This window comes from Clarias gariepinus, chromosome 11 (genome assembly GCF_024256425.1).
Source record: "Clarias gariepinus isolate MV-2021 ecotype Netherlands chromosome 11, CGAR_prim_01v2, whole genome shotgun sequence".
Classification (NCBI taxonomy): Eukaryota; Metazoa; Chordata; class Actinopteri; order Siluriformes; family Clariidae; genus Clarias; species Clarias gariepinus.
Window position 1 is genome coordinate 14,296,941 of NC_071110.1, and position 17,073 is coordinate 14,314,013.

General features: G+C 38.1%; 1 protein-coding gene across 2 annotated transcripts in view; it reads left to right on the forward strand.

Moving 5' to 3' along the window:
- The window catches only part of gab2 (GRB2-associated binding protein 2), a 62,135-nt gene that overhangs the window by 39,032 nt on the left and 6,030 nt on the right, over positions 1 to 17,073 (forward strand). For both annotated transcript variants that reach the window (XM_053507083.1, XM_053507082.1), the window contains 7 exons: positions 7,882 to 8,113; positions 11,971 to 12,551; positions 14,042 to 14,136; positions 14,252 to 14,537; positions 14,652 to 14,742; positions 15,388 to 15,490; positions 16,478 to 16,600. In XM_053507083.1, the coding sequence (XP_053363058.1) occupies positions 7,882 to 8,113; positions 11,971 to 12,551; positions 14,042 to 14,136; positions 14,252 to 14,537; positions 14,652 to 14,742; positions 15,388 to 15,490; positions 16,478 to 16,600 (1,511 nt within the window). The remainder of the gene's footprint in view (positions 1 to 7,881; positions 8,114 to 11,970; positions 12,552 to 14,041; positions 14,137 to 14,251; positions 14,538 to 14,651; positions 14,743 to 15,387; positions 15,491 to 16,477; positions 16,601 to 17,073) is intronic.

The following is a 17,073-nucleotide window of genomic DNA, read 5'->3' on the forward strand; positions in this document are numbered from 1 at the left end:
TAAAAAGTAACAGAATGTTTCCCTTGTAACCACCTGATCCAGTCATTCCTCTCTTGTTGGAATAAATGCACAGGGCAATTGTCTGTGCAAACACTGATTGGCTTGCCACTTGACATCCAACCAGAGATTAAATTCTTCTAACAAATCCGAACACAGAGGGCAAGATTAATTAGGAAAGATTCTGATTTAATTCTTTAAGCAAATAGATGCACATCTTATCAGATAAGCGTCCATATAAACAGTTAAGAGCTCAGACCTATTTTTCCATTAAGGTAAATTAACGGGATATAACCCTGACCAAATAGAGATTTTAAAAGACATGACATGACATTTTTTCCTGACAGCTTTGGGGATAAATCCTTATGTCACATGTCGCAGGATTATGTTCTTAATTTGCCTTATATCAATTTGTTTAAGCAGTCAAAACTATTTAACTATTTAAAAAAAAATATGCGCTTTTTATTTGTATTGCTAAAAGCGCTATACAAATAAAATTGAATTGAATTGAAATGTGTTATTGAATCATCATGTGATGGATTGGCACCCTGTCCATGGCGTACTCTGCCTCGTGCCATACATGCATGGCATATGCATGGGTTAAGTCTCCTAGCACACGCAGCCACCATACCAAAAGCTTGTTGGCAATGTTGTGGATTCGCAGTAACATAGTTTAATAAGATGAGTTATTGAAAATTACACATAAAGAGGCAGATGACCGTCTATACACTGACTTTGTCTCAAGACATTTTTTTTATCTAGCTCTCCTTGCTTCAGTGCAGACAATAATACATTTAAGTACCTCTCATTTCGTTTTATGTTAAAGTTTCAGATTACTTGTTTACCACTAAGCATTTCTTCAGCTCAGAAATTGAGTGTTGTGATTACAATGTTGTGTCTTTTTAGGCTGCTTTTGTCTACAAATATGTCATTCTGAATAAACAAGGATGTTGTGTTGTCTGGATCTTATTTGTAGCCAGACATCTGTTTCGAAGACAAACAAGTTACTCAGTACCTAGTGTGTGTCAGCTGGGCTTGTTGTTCGGGGTTTCGCAGCACCAGCAATGTAATACCTATAAAAAATAAAAAAAAGAATCTGCTCACGTTTGGACCCACTTACCACAGATGTTGGGGATTCCCAGGATGACGAAGCTATTAGACAATTTTGTTCTTATTTTTAAGGATGCAGAGAGTTCACACTGAGAGCAGCACCATACTAGTGTAGTCAAAACATTGATTCATAGCAAAGGTTGCTAAAGTCTGACTCGTGCCTTATCTGTACGCTTAAGCATGAAATCATTATGAAAACTTCTTGTAAGACCTTTAAGTGATGAAGACAAATTTTCTCATATAGGCGGATATCTCATGTGGATATCTTGTCTTACTCATTTTTGCAATTATGTGTTATGTGATGTTTTTATTTTTATTTTTTTCTTCAGGGATAGTGTGTGCGCTTGTGTGTGTGTGGTGGGGGGGGGGGTTGGTATGGGATGGGGGAGGGTATATGCGAGCAGGAGCAGGCTGGTATCGATGTTCTGATCTGTCTGTCAGACTAGCTGGGCAAGGTTAGACTACACAGGGAAGGGAGGGTGAGTCCAAGCTCCTCATGGGACACTCACCAAGGTTATGCAAGGGCAGCCTAAACAGATCCCCCCCTCCCCTCACCCTTACCCAGTGGAAAAAAAACACTCACATACGCGCACAAAGTGCCCTTCATGTCCATCGATTTTTGTTGAAATAGCGAGACGCCATGGTGCTGTGGGGTCAGATTGCTGATGCTGCTCAGCTGTCAGCCTCAGACTGCTGCTCATCCACATCACAGAATAGTGGTACACATCAGCACTGCAGCACACACCCTGCTTCATGGGCCAAGGAAGTGTTACTTTTCCCACATCATAATCCCATTGTTGGAAAAAGGTGTGTAGTCATTTATAGACAGACAGCATGTGTGCACAAAAAAGAAATCCCAGCTTTTTTGTCCTTTTTTTTGTTGTTTTGCTGTTGGCTGGGATTTAAACAAAGCTCTGAGACCTGCATTAACTTGTTAGTAAAATATGACACCAGCAGAAGCATGTTTTTCTCAGAAAGCACCAGCTCATTATCTAATGGGATAATTTGTTCAAAAATAGACCAGGGAGCCCCAGTAACATTATAACACAAATGACATGAAATGGGTTTTTTTTTCCTTTTTGCTCATTATTGATTAATGTGCACATTAAATTATCATAGCTGTGGATGCAGAACACTGACGTTATTCTAATCCTTCAATAATATCTTAGAAGCCTGAGGAGGAGGAGGAGGACAAGGAGGATGATCTATGGACTGTAAAATAGAATCCAAATCGTACAGTTTCACCCATGAGCGCTACTTAGCAAAGCATTTAATGTATCTACCAGCATTCAGATTTGGCCTTGTAAAATCTCCTTTTGTGCTACTGTAAACCAGTCTTGTTTTTTTTTCAGTGTATCATTCAAAAAGACTCCAGTTGATTCCAGCGCTCAGATCTGGGAAAGGTATTCCCCTTCACTGCTCCAATTAAAATTTTACAAAAAGCAGCACACATGGGTTTGAACCAACAAATGACTGAATGATTTGACGGAAGATTTTTGAGTGTGTGTTGGGGGGGGAAACAATCAGAACACATAATGGAAGCTGATTTATTGCTGCTGTGACCAACAAAGTTAAAATCTCTGACTAAATGAAATAATGAAATAACACTCGCTAATGGGTAGACATATTTCAAGCTGGCGTCTGTCTCAGTGAAGCCATTTTCTACACTGGTTTAGATCACACAGATTGGATATGGTTGCAGAACTTGTTCATTTTCTTTGATCGCACTAAAGAATCTTTATCGTGTAGTCTAATATTTCAGCCTCACACAGTATGATGCAGATCAATCCCTGCTATCCGTTTCACCCAAATGAGGATGGGTTCCCTGTTGAGTCTGGTTCCTCTCATTCCTATTACCATCTCGGGGAGTTTTTTTTTACTAGCCGCTGTCGCCGTCATCCTCGGCTTGCTCATTAGGGACAGTCTTATCATTTTGATTCATACACGTTCACATCTCATACAAACTTAAATAATTCTTTTGATTGTGTAAAGCCGCTTTTCGATAATGTCAATTGTTAAAAGCGCTATACGAATAAAATTGAATTGAATTGAATTGAATAGTCTGAGAAGGAGAAGAATAAAAGTCAGCCAGATATTTTTTGGGATCATGTCAGCATGACCAGTAATAATATTAAACAACTTCTGTTATAACATGGTGTAAAAGATTGATTCCTCTGATTTTAAAGCCAATACAGAGATCTGGAACATGCAGCATTTGATAGTATGTGAGATAAAATATTCTGCTCAATAGCTCATGGCTATACTGACTTTTATATCAAAGCACCACTGGAAGTGATCCTGAAAAATGATACTTCAAGAGGCGGATAGAAATATTAGATTTTTATGCATCGTCCTGTAAAGCGTATGCCCGTTATTTTTGTTTGTTTTCTGTTTTTGTGTGTTGGCGAGTTAATTACAGTGCAAACCGCTGAGGCAGAAACTAAGATTTATTCAGTCCCAATAGAAACAGTCTTCAGTGGTGTCTTCCAAAGCCTAGTTAGAGCAGGATTATCTATTAATTCGAACAGGTAATGCAGCTATTCAAGGTCTTCAGGAGTATTCAGACATTAAATTCGGTTGTGTTAAATTCCTGTTAGGAAGCCTATTTAACAAGGATTTGTTGTCATTTTATTTTTGAGTTAGCATATTGCTGTGGATGTCTTTTCTTCAAAGCTAAACGTCTCATGTCTTATTTATCCATTTTTTCTTTTTTGCCTGGTGAATGAATTACAACTAATTGGAATCTGACAAAAAGCTTAATAAAATGTTAGCCTTATGATTACAGTTAAAACATCTACATGAAGTAAAGTGTCTACATGAAGTCCCTTTTTTAGTATAAAATAGCATATATGTATTGATATCATCTTTCAGCTTAATGCTACTGTATGCTATGTCGTGGTTACGTTGGTACGCTAGGTGCTACACTGGCAAATAAATAGCAAGTAATACAATCCACTTTCAACTACTGAAGTGGGAGTAAGACTGTGCTAAATGTGCGCACTAATGTTCTTTGTCTATAGTACATGGTGTCTATAACACTGAGCCATTAGGCTGTACTTATGAGAGCATGTGATGAGATCATCAAGGGCATCCATTTTAGTGACAATAATTTGTAAATCCTCATTCTTGCTCAAACACTGTTATACTCTGTTCCAGTAATTAGATTTTTGTGAAAAATATGTCGGTCACTCATATGGCAGATGTTTATTTAAGCCGACATTGAAAATATGAGCTAATGTGGTTAAAGGTTTTGTTCTAGGGTTCAGTAGCAGTTTATACGGTCAATTTCAACATCTGACCTTCCAGTCATATAAATTTAACTTCCACAACAACCTAATGATATAACTCTGCAAAAATATAACAAAGAAAAGTTTCAAGTGATTTTTAAACAATTAATGCAAAACTATGCTGTACATCTTCCCCTCAAACTAATAGCCACATCAGTACTTTTCCAGTTGCATTATTAGTCGAACCTGATCGGATTTGTTAACACTCTCTCAGAATACTATGATTATTCTTATCAGAAGCATTACATTAATGTTTCTGTAATTTCGTCTAAGCTCTCTGTAATATACTGCCAATTTATGCATTGCCGTCTTCCACACCCATGCCTGAAGGAGCTGATGTGCTCTGTTCCAGGTATTACTCTCACTTTTTCCACTGAGAGAATGAAATGCAATCCTCCAGTCCTCCGCATTGAACTCTCTCACTCTGATTTCTTTTCCCCTCCTTCACTCCTCCTCGATTATAGCTGATCATCCGTTTACAGCTTTGCAGAAGATCTTAGTTTTTATGACCTTCCAGGGAATCTGGATATTGCAAGAACACAAATTTCCTTCTGTCTTAATTAATTTAGTATTATTTAATATATATATAAAAAATCACAGTGATTGACTGACTGTTACTGGACAAGCAGGACTTTTTTTCACAGATTGATCAGTCCAAGCTCTTGAGGCTAATTGATGTTGCTGTGTGGTTGTGAGCTGCACTCACATGATGCAGGCAGTGATGGAGGGGGATGGAGAATGGAGAAGGCTGGCTCCTGGGACATGGCCCTCATCTTGCTGTGTCACTCTGATAATTACTTTATATTCATTGCAAGTCTCCCTGACCATCTCAGCTCACTAGCTTTTATCCCTTACAAATTTGTCTCTTTAATTTGGATATTGTTCATTTGTTCGCAGTTTTAAATGACACTGTTTGTTGTTATTGTGGTATTATTAGGCCACAAGTTTTCCATAACACCAGCTCTGTTGTCATCCTATGACCAGCCTCCACAGTAGTCTTGAAATGGCCACAGATGTTATCTATTGACGTCAGCCTTATTTGAGCAAACAGAATGTCACAACTCGAGGAATGTAAATGCCTTTTGGCATACCATTTTGGATGCACCATTATCGTTGTGCAGGATGTTGTGCGGGAGAATTGTATTCAATAGACAGAAGCAGTCTGTCCAGATCTACTACTAAACGCAAACACTGAGCAAAGGCCTTCTCCCTTTTTTTTTTTGCTGTAACTATTGAGGACTTTTCACCAGCCAGCCATTAAAACAGAAAGAGCCCCCCAAAAATTGAAAGTACTTTTGCTCTGTTTTGTTATTATTTGGTCTGATATAAGTGGTATCATGCTTTAGGAGAGCAGGCTATTAAACCCCTACCATGGGCCAAATCCGTAGTATCTTTTAAGTTTCTTTTTTTAATATACGAATGTCAGATTTTTATCATTGGGTCATTCCATATTTCTGTTCTATTTCTGTAACAGATATAAATCATGTTATCTGTCCTTGGATGACTTTCTCAGTGTAGAGAGGAAATGAGGTTCTGATAAAAGACTACCTTTCTCTTCACTCTTTCCTTATTCTAGCTCTACTAATTTCACACTCTTGATGTTATTAGGTTGTTGCAGCCTTTTCTGTAGGTAAAGTTTTAATGGACATTATAGGAATTTTGGCACATGCTTTTTCACTTATAGTACATGTCCACTCAATTTATGCTTTTTGCATTTCGGTGTGATGCCATGGTGTAATTATTATTATTTTTTTTTTTTTCAATTCAAATCAATAAAGACTGAATCAAAATATACTTCGGGAAACATAAAATTATTTGAGAAAGTAAAAGTGATAAAATGAAAGGAAGCTATAATTCAAGGTAATGCTAGCATTTTTACTATTTTTGGTCCAAACAATTTTTTCATAATACCATGAATCTGGAATTCAGTATTTTTAGCCACTTTAGGCTTCCTGTGACTATTGATTAGTCCCATTAGCATCTTTATAAGCCATCAGACCTCCTCTCTGGGCTGGGTTGTCTCATCACAACTGAATAATGTAATTTTTTATTCTAGTCCAACATAGTCAAACCTATATACATGTAGTACTATAAAGTTCAAGTACAGTATCAGTGCACTGCCTGAAGGCATTTTCTCCATCATGTAGCTTGATTCCAACAAATGCGAAGAGTATATTTTTTCCAGGGTGAGAGCTGAACAGCCCCCTAAAATCAATACATACTGTATCATGCATGTAAGAGGATCAGAGCTCACAGGGATGGTAGAAGCATTTACAGATGTCTTAGAGGCCACTGGAAGACAGGCTGCTATACTATCAGTACGAGTGAATAGTAAATCCTCATAAGACAAAGGACTAATTGAAGACCAGTATGAGCCCATTGACACTGGCCTGGTCATAGCACATTTCCGGTTACCCAGTGGTGGGGCAAAGCGAGGAACATCTGTGTCTCCCTTTGTCTCTATTTCCCTCTCCCCCTGTCTGGGCTGGAGTCAGGGGTATGACCACATTCACCCATAGGTCCATGTATTGAATAACTACCCTTTTGATTCTTCAGGCTTATCAGAAAACCTTATTCTTTTCTTGAGTATTTTACATAATAGTAGCAAATAATGAATAAATGTGTCACGTGACCCTTATGTTGAAGAGCAGAAACTGGTGAGGTCTGGAAATGTAGTGGTTGGTATCTTTCTGCCTCCCACTACAGCATGTGGAAAGTACAGATCTCCTCAAGAGGCGTAATAAACTTACTTTTCCACCCACTCTTTGGCACTCTCTCACTTTTTCTGCCCAGCTTGTTGTGTGTGAGGAGGATGATGGGTGGTGGGAAGAAAGGGTCATATGCACTTTGTTTTATTGGCTTCCAGCCTAGTCTATTTTGAGTTGCAAGGCCTGAGATTTGCCTCCACTCGTCAGGCCCATGCTACAAAAATCAGATGTCATTAAGAAACAACCCGATACAAAGGCCATGCTGTTCACACAGTTCTGTGTTAAGACAAAAACAGACACAGTATAGATGATGGGAAAGTGCTAATGCAGCAGGGAAAGTGCGTTTAAAAAAACGGAAAAAAAAAAGATCTGGAGAGAAAGAAACCTAAAAATTGTCAGTCTACAACGATTGAGTTTTGAGTGCACACAGAAGGCTATTTAATCCAAACTGCCGACATGGACGTTACGGCTTAACGTTTTTTATGTAATTTTGTTCATCTGTTGACTTTATTGATCATGGCGGGAAAGAGAAGCTGGCTGCTCTTTTTGGTCTTTTTACAGACATGCAAAAAGAAATCAATAAATCCATTTCAGAGGGTAAAAATCCTTTCTGTAGTGTTCAGGATATCCTGTTTCCTGTGACCTCATGATGTTTGTGATGAATGTTGGTTTTCTTTTTGTTTTAACTTGCCAATAAAATCTAGAGAAACTGAAACTTGTTTGATACATGAATTGATTTTATGCACAACGTCTAAATCTTTTTTTTTTTTTATGTGCAGATGATAGGCCATCGACTACCCATATGCTTCGCTCTATGGCTGGTGACCTAAGCAGTTCTTTGGCTCCTCTGCTTGGTGAACGCAAGACGAGCGTGCCCTCGCACTCTAGTCAGCCAATGCTGTTTACCTTTGACATGCCGATCCGCCACTCCCACGCCCCCTTGTCCAACAGCGCCCCCCAGGACTACCTCCTTCTTCACCAGTGTATGAGCCGGAGGAGTGAGAACACTCGGTAAGAATCATGAGCTCTGCATAACACCCTTTTAGGCTTCCTGTGACATTGAAACACCCCCTCAGGCCACAAAACAACAATACTGGTAAAATATTTTTGCTTGAATCTTCAGATCTCCAGAGCAACCAGTGATTACCATTATTATTCATCATTAATTTGCGTTGTATTATGTGTAAACAAGACAATCGAAACCAGATAAAGGGGTAGGGTAACCACTCTGGTATTCTAAAAGCACTGAGTCATAAAGCTGGAAATACTCTACTCTGCACATATAACAGTGGATTTGCACAATAATTGTGTGGTTCAATATAAATTAGTGCACAAACATTTTAGTAAGTGTTCAAGCAAATAAAAAATTATCTAGGCACTTAAATGTTGTATTTCCTAAATATATTCCCATGTACAGTCATGTGAAAAAATTAGGACACCCTTTGAAAGCATGTGGTTTTTTGTAACATTTTTAATAAATGGTTATTTCATCTCCGTTTCAACAATACAGAGAGATTAAAGTAATCCAACTAAACAAAGAAAACTGAAGAAAAGTCTTTTCAAGATCTTCTGTAAATGTCATTCTACAAAAATGCCTATTCTAACTGAGGAAAAAGATAGGACACCCTCACATGTATTCCCTCTTAAATTGGCTCAGATCTCACACAGGTATATCACACCAGGTGCACATAATTAGTAGATCGTTACTCTGCATGTTGAATGAGGCTTGCCCTATTTAAACCTCAGACATTTAGTTTGGTGTGCTCCTGACTGTTGAAGTGAGAGTGAGCACCATGGTGAGAACAAAAGAGCTGTCAGAGGACTTCAGAAAAAAGATTGTAGCAGCCTATGAGTCTGGGAAGGGATTTAAAAAGATCTCAAAAGATTTTGAAATCAGCCATTCCACTGTCCGGAAGATAGTCTACAAGTGGAGGGCTTTCAAAACAACTGCCAACATGCCCAGGACTGGTCGCCCCAGCAAGTTCACCCCAAGAGCAGACCGCAAGATGCTAAAAGAGGTCTCCAAAAACCCTAAAGTGTCATCTCGAGAACTACAGCAGGCTCTGACTACTGTTGATGTAGAAGTACATGCCTCTACAATCAGAAAGAGACTGTACAAGTTTAACTTGCATGGGAGGTGTGCAAGGAGGAAACCTTTGCTTTCCAAGAGAAACATCGAGGCCAGACTGACATTTGCCAGAGATAAAGTTGACAAAGACCAGGACTTCTGGAATAATGTTCTTTGGACAGATGAGTCCAAAATTGAATTATTTGGACACAACAGCAGAGGACATGTTTGGCGTAAACCAAACACAGCATTCCAAGAAAAGAACCTCATACCAACTGTGAAGCATGGAGGTGGAAGTGTCATGGTTTGGGGCTGCTTTGCTGCAGCAGGACCTGGTCAGCTCACCATCATAGAATCCACGATGAATTCTACTGTGTATCAGAAGGTGCTTGAAGAACATGTGAGACCATCAGTTAGAAAATTAAAGCTGAAGCGGAACTGGACCATGCAACATGACAATGACCCAAAACATACTAGTAAATCAACCAAAGATTGGCTGAAAAAGAAGAAATGGAGAGTCCTGGAATGGCCAAGTCAAAGTCCAGATTTGAATCCCATTGAGATGCTGTGGGGTGACTTGAAAAGGGCTGTACGCGCAAGAAACCCCTCAAACATCTCACAGCTGAAAAAGTTCTGCATTGAGGAGTGGGGTAAAATTTCCTCAGACCGATGTCGAAGACTGGTAGATGGCTACAAGAACCATCTCACTGCAGTTATTTCAGCCAAAGGAGGTAACACTCGCTATTAGGGGCAAGGGTGTCCTATCTTTTTCCTCAGTTAGAATAGGCATTTTTGTAGAATGACATTTACAGAAGATCTTGAAAAGACTTTTCTTCAGTTTTCTTTGTTTAGTTGGATTACTTTAATCTATCTGTATTGTTGAAACGGAGATGAAATAACCATTTATTAAAAATGTTACAAAAAACCACATGCTTTCAAAGGGTGTCCTAATTTTTTCACATGACTGTATATACAGTATGTATTTGTGATAATGCACAGCCATGATTGTTCTATCACTTAAATATATTCACTGATTCGCTTGAATAGTTGAGGCAGTCATGTGTTTTGCTGGAGTTTAAATGCAGTATAATGTCCTTCATCACTTTGTTGTGATACATGTTGTGATTACACAAGTATTGATGTTGCTCCGACACCGGAACACACACACACACACATATATATATATATATATATATATATATATATATATATATATATATATATATATATATACTGTATATATGTTCTATTATATATACTGTCTATACTGTAGTTCAGCATGTTGTTCACCTGTTAAAATGACATGTGACCTCAGTATAAAACAGTCCCCCCACACCCTTGCAAAGCACATTTCTAAGCAAAAAAAATTTGAATGAGTAAAACTCTATAAGAAACAGGTCCGAGACAAAATTATGGGAAATCATTATTTAGGATTTGGTTGTTTAAAATAAAAAATAAAAATCCAAAATGGCAGAAATAAAGAAATTGGTACAGGTGCAAGTCTAGTTAGAATAGCTTAGTGGCTGTGTTAAGTCAGAGAAACACTGCAGTAAAGATGGGTGAAATATCATGATTAATAGTAAAAACGATATTCAAGTGTTTGTCAAATAACATTTACAGGTCACAGTTCTGTATTCTTACTGAGCACCTTATCAAATAATCAAGGATTTTTTTAAGATTCAGCAGTTTTTCAGATAGTGGTTTAAAAGGGTCTTCCACAAAGTTCAAATGTGTACTTTCTAGAGCATAATTATTTTATGGAGATGTCATTGACAGCATTTGACTTGCATTTCAACTTTTACTTTATTGTTGACCATTTTGGATTATCCCCCACTTACATGGTCCAATAATGCATATAAATCACAGTCCCCCGCACATACTTCAGCTCTTTCAGTGGGCTGAGGCCTTGATGTCACCCACTCTACTTTACTTTCCATGACATATTATTTACATGGCAAAGATTAAAGTTGCTCATGACCCACAATCATCATAATGGCTTAAGGATATCTATGGAGTGATGTTTGACCAATAGGGTCGTTAATGCAGAGTGAAGAGTTTGTAATGTAGCTGGATTTCCTGAGCAAAGCAAACTGAAGGCAGCATGTAAAAAAAAATATAGTGATTTCTCTTAAACCTTATAACCGTAAAACATCTTAATGTCTCGAGAGTAGCACTTGATAGTTCATCTGGTATGGCTTGTTTATATGAAGTTACACTATTTAATATAGATGCAAGTTTAAGCAATCTTCCCATAGACCCACTATATCAGGCTGCTGTTAGAATGAAATGACTCAGCTGAATGTGAGACTGTGTTATTATAGACTTTAATAGCATCATCCATCATGGCTGAGAATGGGAAACACTCACTGTTGTTGTGTTTTGAGTGTAGAAGTGTAATATCCTAATTTATGGCAGTCTTGTATATAGATTTTTGTTTTTTTTAATCATAGTGTCTTATGTACTTCTCTCAGAAAAATATTTCTTACTGAAATAGTCTTAATATCTTGATTTTTCACCAAAAACTAGAACAAAGCATCTAAGGTTTTATAATAGTATAATGTTTATTTATATACTTATGTATGGACTGTATAAGGAAATAGGAAGGAAATTCAGAGAGACTGACTATTGTTTGTGCCTTTGTGTACTTTATGTGGTTCAAAGGTAAAAAAGCAATACTTTATAGGAACTCGTTTGTTATCTGTTCTCCATGTAGTTTATGCAATATATCATTCAGTATAGCAGATAAGCATAAAAACATCACCTATAATCTATTTCTATAAATACTATGTTTCTCTACCAGGAGTGCCAGTTTCTCACAGGCACAGCGGGGCAGTCTGTTATTGGGCAGTGACTCAGCAGGTCAGCGGCTTGCTCATGGTGTCTCACAGGGTTTAAACGGGATGGGCTCGCAACTGCACGGCTCCTATAGCCTCCCTAAATCCAACAAACACCAACAGCTTGGGGTACGTGCAGATTCATCGCATGATGCCTGCTACGTGTTGCCCCGAGCCCACAGTGCCGAGGACCCTTCTGACCTGGAATCGGAAGAGATTTATACCTATAAGACACCCTGTAATGCTCTCGCCACTGCGCACTTAAACGACCAGCGCCCTCCAGACAACTACGACCTTCCTGGCACACCCGGCTCTATCTACCAGATACCTCGCACCTTTGATAGGAACCACAACGCTTTGACACCCAACAGTGCAGATTCAACAGGTGGCCCCCCACCACCCAGACCACCAAAACCGAGCCTGAACTCAGAGTCACGCTGGGGAAGCCCTCAGTCTCTCGGAGGACAGAATGGAGACGTAGCCAATGTGTCTGCCATCCCAAGGAGGAACACGCTGCCAGCGGTTGAAAATATCAAAATTCACAGAGGTATTGCACTTAGCTAATGAGTGAATTGCTGTTTCTATACACTAAATTAAATTGTCTTAGATTTCAAATTTGTCTGATTGGTGTTCAGAGGTTGTGTTGTATCTTTATTTTTTTCAATTGTTTTAAAATTCAAATTCAGGGGCCTCCGAGTGGCGCAGTGGTAAAGTGATGCTGTTAACCTCTCACAGCCGGAGGCCCAGAAAAAGCTGATTGGCTGAGCTCTCTCAGGGGGGAGGGATGAGAGGTACTCAGTGCTCCCACCTTAATGACGGCTCTAAAAGCCAATCAGGGGCGTCTGTGAGTTTGCGCAGACGGAGGGAGCAGGGTCGGTCTGCCGCCCTCTCGACTGATTGGCGGTAGATGCTTAATGTGGGAGCCTCCAGTGACGGGGTGGAATTGGATACCACTAAATTAGGGGAGAAAGAAAAAATGTTTAAAAAAAACCCATTAAAATTCAGATGAATAAAATTTCTTGATTTATGCTTAGACTCTTAGATGTCTTGTACACAAATTAATTTTAAAAACAAAATATGTTTTATTGAAATAAATTGAATCATACTAAAATGGCATTCAGGATGCCATACTGTACATTCTTAAAATATATTTGACAAAAAAAGGTTTTTTATTCTATGAGGATAATATAAAAAAAATTTCACCATATTGACTGTTCTTTAGAGAATGTTTTAATCATAGATCATTTTTACTGACTTTAGTAAGTCACACAGATGCTTTAATTCAATATGATTATGACTTAAGAAGAACAGACATAATATAAAAGGGTTTTTAATCTCCAAGACAGTGTCTTGACATACTCATCACAGAAATTGATTTCCTTAAATTCCACCAAAAAAAAATCATGGATGCGTTTTACTTAATTTCAACCAGAATTATGTACTATATCCGATCCTCTCAGGCTTTCATTTCTGCCTTGTTAAGTTATATACTGGTTTCTGTCCATTCCCCCTTCTTATATCTTCATCTCTATCCCATTCTCCATTCACTGCTTGCATCTGATTTGAAACAGAGGCAATCTGGCTTGTGCCGCTCTGATCTGCAGGGAGGATAATGAAATTCAAGCCATGCATGGAGTCCCAGAGTGACTCGTTCCGGCCTGATAAGCAGAGAAAAAAACAGACGAGCAGACTCTGTTCTGGGCCTCCATGGTGGCTCTGTGCTCAGTCAGGCCAGGCCAACATGTCTGGAGTAACAGGAAGTGACCTTCTGACCCTGTTGGCTCAATAATAGTCTGTTCATGCACCTGTGTTGGGCAGCTATGTTCCAAAAAGGATAATCGGAAAGCAATGGAGTGTAAGATAAAGTATTCTCAAGCATTGACTGCTCGGAGAATTCGTTGCCTATTGCTTTGGAACTTATGCAGAAATGACTGCCTTTTTTTTAACATGTCATGGAATGACAAGCTCTGGCAAACTTTACTATTACAAGCTGTTTTTGAGGAGGGTTTTTATGTTTTTTTTTTGTTTTTTTTTCAGGATCCTCATTTGAGACCAACAATCAGCGTCCACACTATTTAAATAACTCTGGTCAATCAGTAGAATCTGTCAATGATGGCCTCAGCTCCTACCTGGTAAAATACTTTTTTTCTACTCATATCATCTTGTTTTTAAATAGCATTAAACCCCAAGCAGTGGATATCTTGCAATGTAAACCTACTTAAGTTTTATTCTCGCGTCCTTTGGCAGAGAGAAAAACCTCAACTAACTCGCTCAGACAGTGGAAATTCTGATGACAACTATGTACCTATGAACCCTGGCTCCTCCACCTCCCCTCTCAACGCTGCCCTGGCAGACAGCCCCAAGAACAACTACATTCCCATGAGTCCTGGTCCACACCACTTTGACTTTCCAGGATTCTCTGCCACTCTGCCAGCCAGGAAAGGCAGTACAGCATCAATGTGCTACCGACCGGCCCGTGTGAGTGACGTCACACCTCCACCAATCAATCGCAACCTTAAGCCCAACAGAAAAGGTACGGTTTAAAAACAAAAAACAAAAAAAACATTGTTTTCCTGAAAATTATCTAAAGGAGCATTTGCAGCAATACTAATAATTTTAACGATGGTTAATTTATTGTCGTTTATAGTAAAGCCATCACCTCTGAACTTAAGAAACAATGGCATCATTGATGAGCTTCCTTTTAAAAGCCCTGTTACCTTGTCCTGGAGCAGACCTGTGTAAGTGATTCTTACCTCTATTTGAACATTTTTTAAAGATTTAAGAAAATGCGTTTTAGAAAAAAACAACAATGGTATGTTGAATTTTGGAATAAACTAAAATTTTACGTGTTACCATGAAGTGCGTGGAATAATAATAATTGCGTTAATTAAGTAGAATTTAATTGCACACTCATATGCATGTATTAAAAATGTACAGCGCTATCTGTTGAATTTTGAGATTAACTTATGATTTTTTATTTATTTTTTTTATTACGTAAAAGTTTTTTTTTTATTACATTTTAAAGTAGCATATTTTTTTCTTCCCATGGGCTGATTGCGACGAACCAAAGCCAAATACACCTGTGAAAACACAATTGAAATTTGATCAGTAGTTTATATATGATGTGTGCACAAATGGAGAAAAATTCCAGAAACCATATTGATGTGTTCTATTAGTCATCTTACATCCCCCAGAAGAATTTGTTCACAAATATCTTTAATGTACAGACACCCCAACTTTAAAGTTTTATTATATGTATAGATAATTCTATAAATATTTTGATAACAGTGTGAATATAAATAAGAATCAGCTTGGAATCGATGCAAATCTGCATCTCTGCTGTAAAAGTAGATTTTTTAAAACCTGTTTTTTGTTCATTTCAGGCCTGTTATGAACTCAATCTCCTCGCAGCACTGTCGACCCATCTCCACTCAGAGCATCACCAGCACTGATTCTGCAGACAGTGAGGAAAATTATGTGGCAATGGTGAGTTTAACTGCTGCAAAGTATTAAATCCCTTTTGTCTTTAGTGTTGCTGTTCTTTAGTGCTTTGGTTAAAAAGTTCTTACCGTCTTTAGAAAATATTGTGAAATTAAAGATATCAGGCTACTTAGTAAACACCTGTTTTCAATTTGCTCCAGTTTCCTTTCACTATCAAACTGATGCATACATTTAAAGAAAGACAGTTTGAGTGCTTATACAGTATGGTGCTTTGCTAAGAGCAATTTGAATTATAGACTTAAACAGTTAAAATGCTTGTGGTCGGTTACATCACAGCCCACCAGTGCAGGATTCTTATTCTGACAATTGTCGGCATATTTAATAACCATATTTTATCCACTCAGAGAAACGCAGTGAAATGTAGCATTACCTGCCTGAAGAAGAAATGGCTCTTTGATTATATTGTTGGTGGATTAATGTGTTGCCTTTACCAATGTACAGTACATTTTTTATTTTTTAATAACTCATAATAAAAATAACACTATTTATGTTTTTGCATTCTACTACAAGTATTTTTTTATGCATTTTTGGAAAATCCATCAAGAATCATGTTAAAATATTTGGAAGGTTACTAGTGGCACACATTTATTGAACTCAGTATAAAATTTTAGATTTTTGACAGCATCTCCTCAACCTAATATTTGCTGTGCTTTTTTAGATTTTTAATTTGAAGATTTTTTTGGCTAAAAAAAAAAGAAGAAAACCTCGCGCACACACAAAAAAAACAAAAAACAATATGGAACCCAAAAAATAAAACCAGTAAATAACAATCATTTGTGTTTTCTTCTTCATGTTGCATGACATAAGCTAACTTTGATGTTCTACTTTCTACTTTCTATTTTATGTTTTCTGCAGGTTTGTTTTGTAAAGATATTTAAAACAGTTTAATATATTTTGCCCTACCTATCAAATTTTACTGTCATGACAAAATCAAGGCTTTGACTCTTAAATTATAATTGTTTGCATCTGTAGCAAAACCCAGCATCTACCTCGCCAGTGGTGAGTGGTACCAGCAGCCCTGCTTCAAGGAAAGGTGGTAATGTTGACTACTTGGCTCTGGATTTCCAGTCTGGCTCTCCTGGTCCACACAGAAAGGTAACATATATTGTAACTTCCCACCACATAAAATGTTCAAGTTGATACTGTAAGCAAGCCCTATTATGTTATTTATTCTGATAGTTACTGTATGTAGGGTGTCAGCTCGTCACCCTTGATATTTATTACAGTTTTCAGTCCCATAGGTCACATTTCTATGTTTTTCCACCATTTTCTCAACAATTTGGTCACCTGCCAATTCCCAACCATCATCCAGCTCCCCCTATCAAATGACAGCTTCCAGTTGGGTGAAGGCTAACATGTGCTTCCTCTGAGACACATGAAGCCAGCCGATGGAATCTTTTCAAACTGCTGCTCAGGCTGTATCTCAGGGCAGCATAACACTCAAAGAGGAAGACACTCTGTGCCCCTTCCACATAATGTACAGAACATGAGTTCACACAAATAAAATTATAAATACAGATTCAATGTCCTTTAGCAAGTACCACGGTCAGCAAGCTTGTGGCAGATAT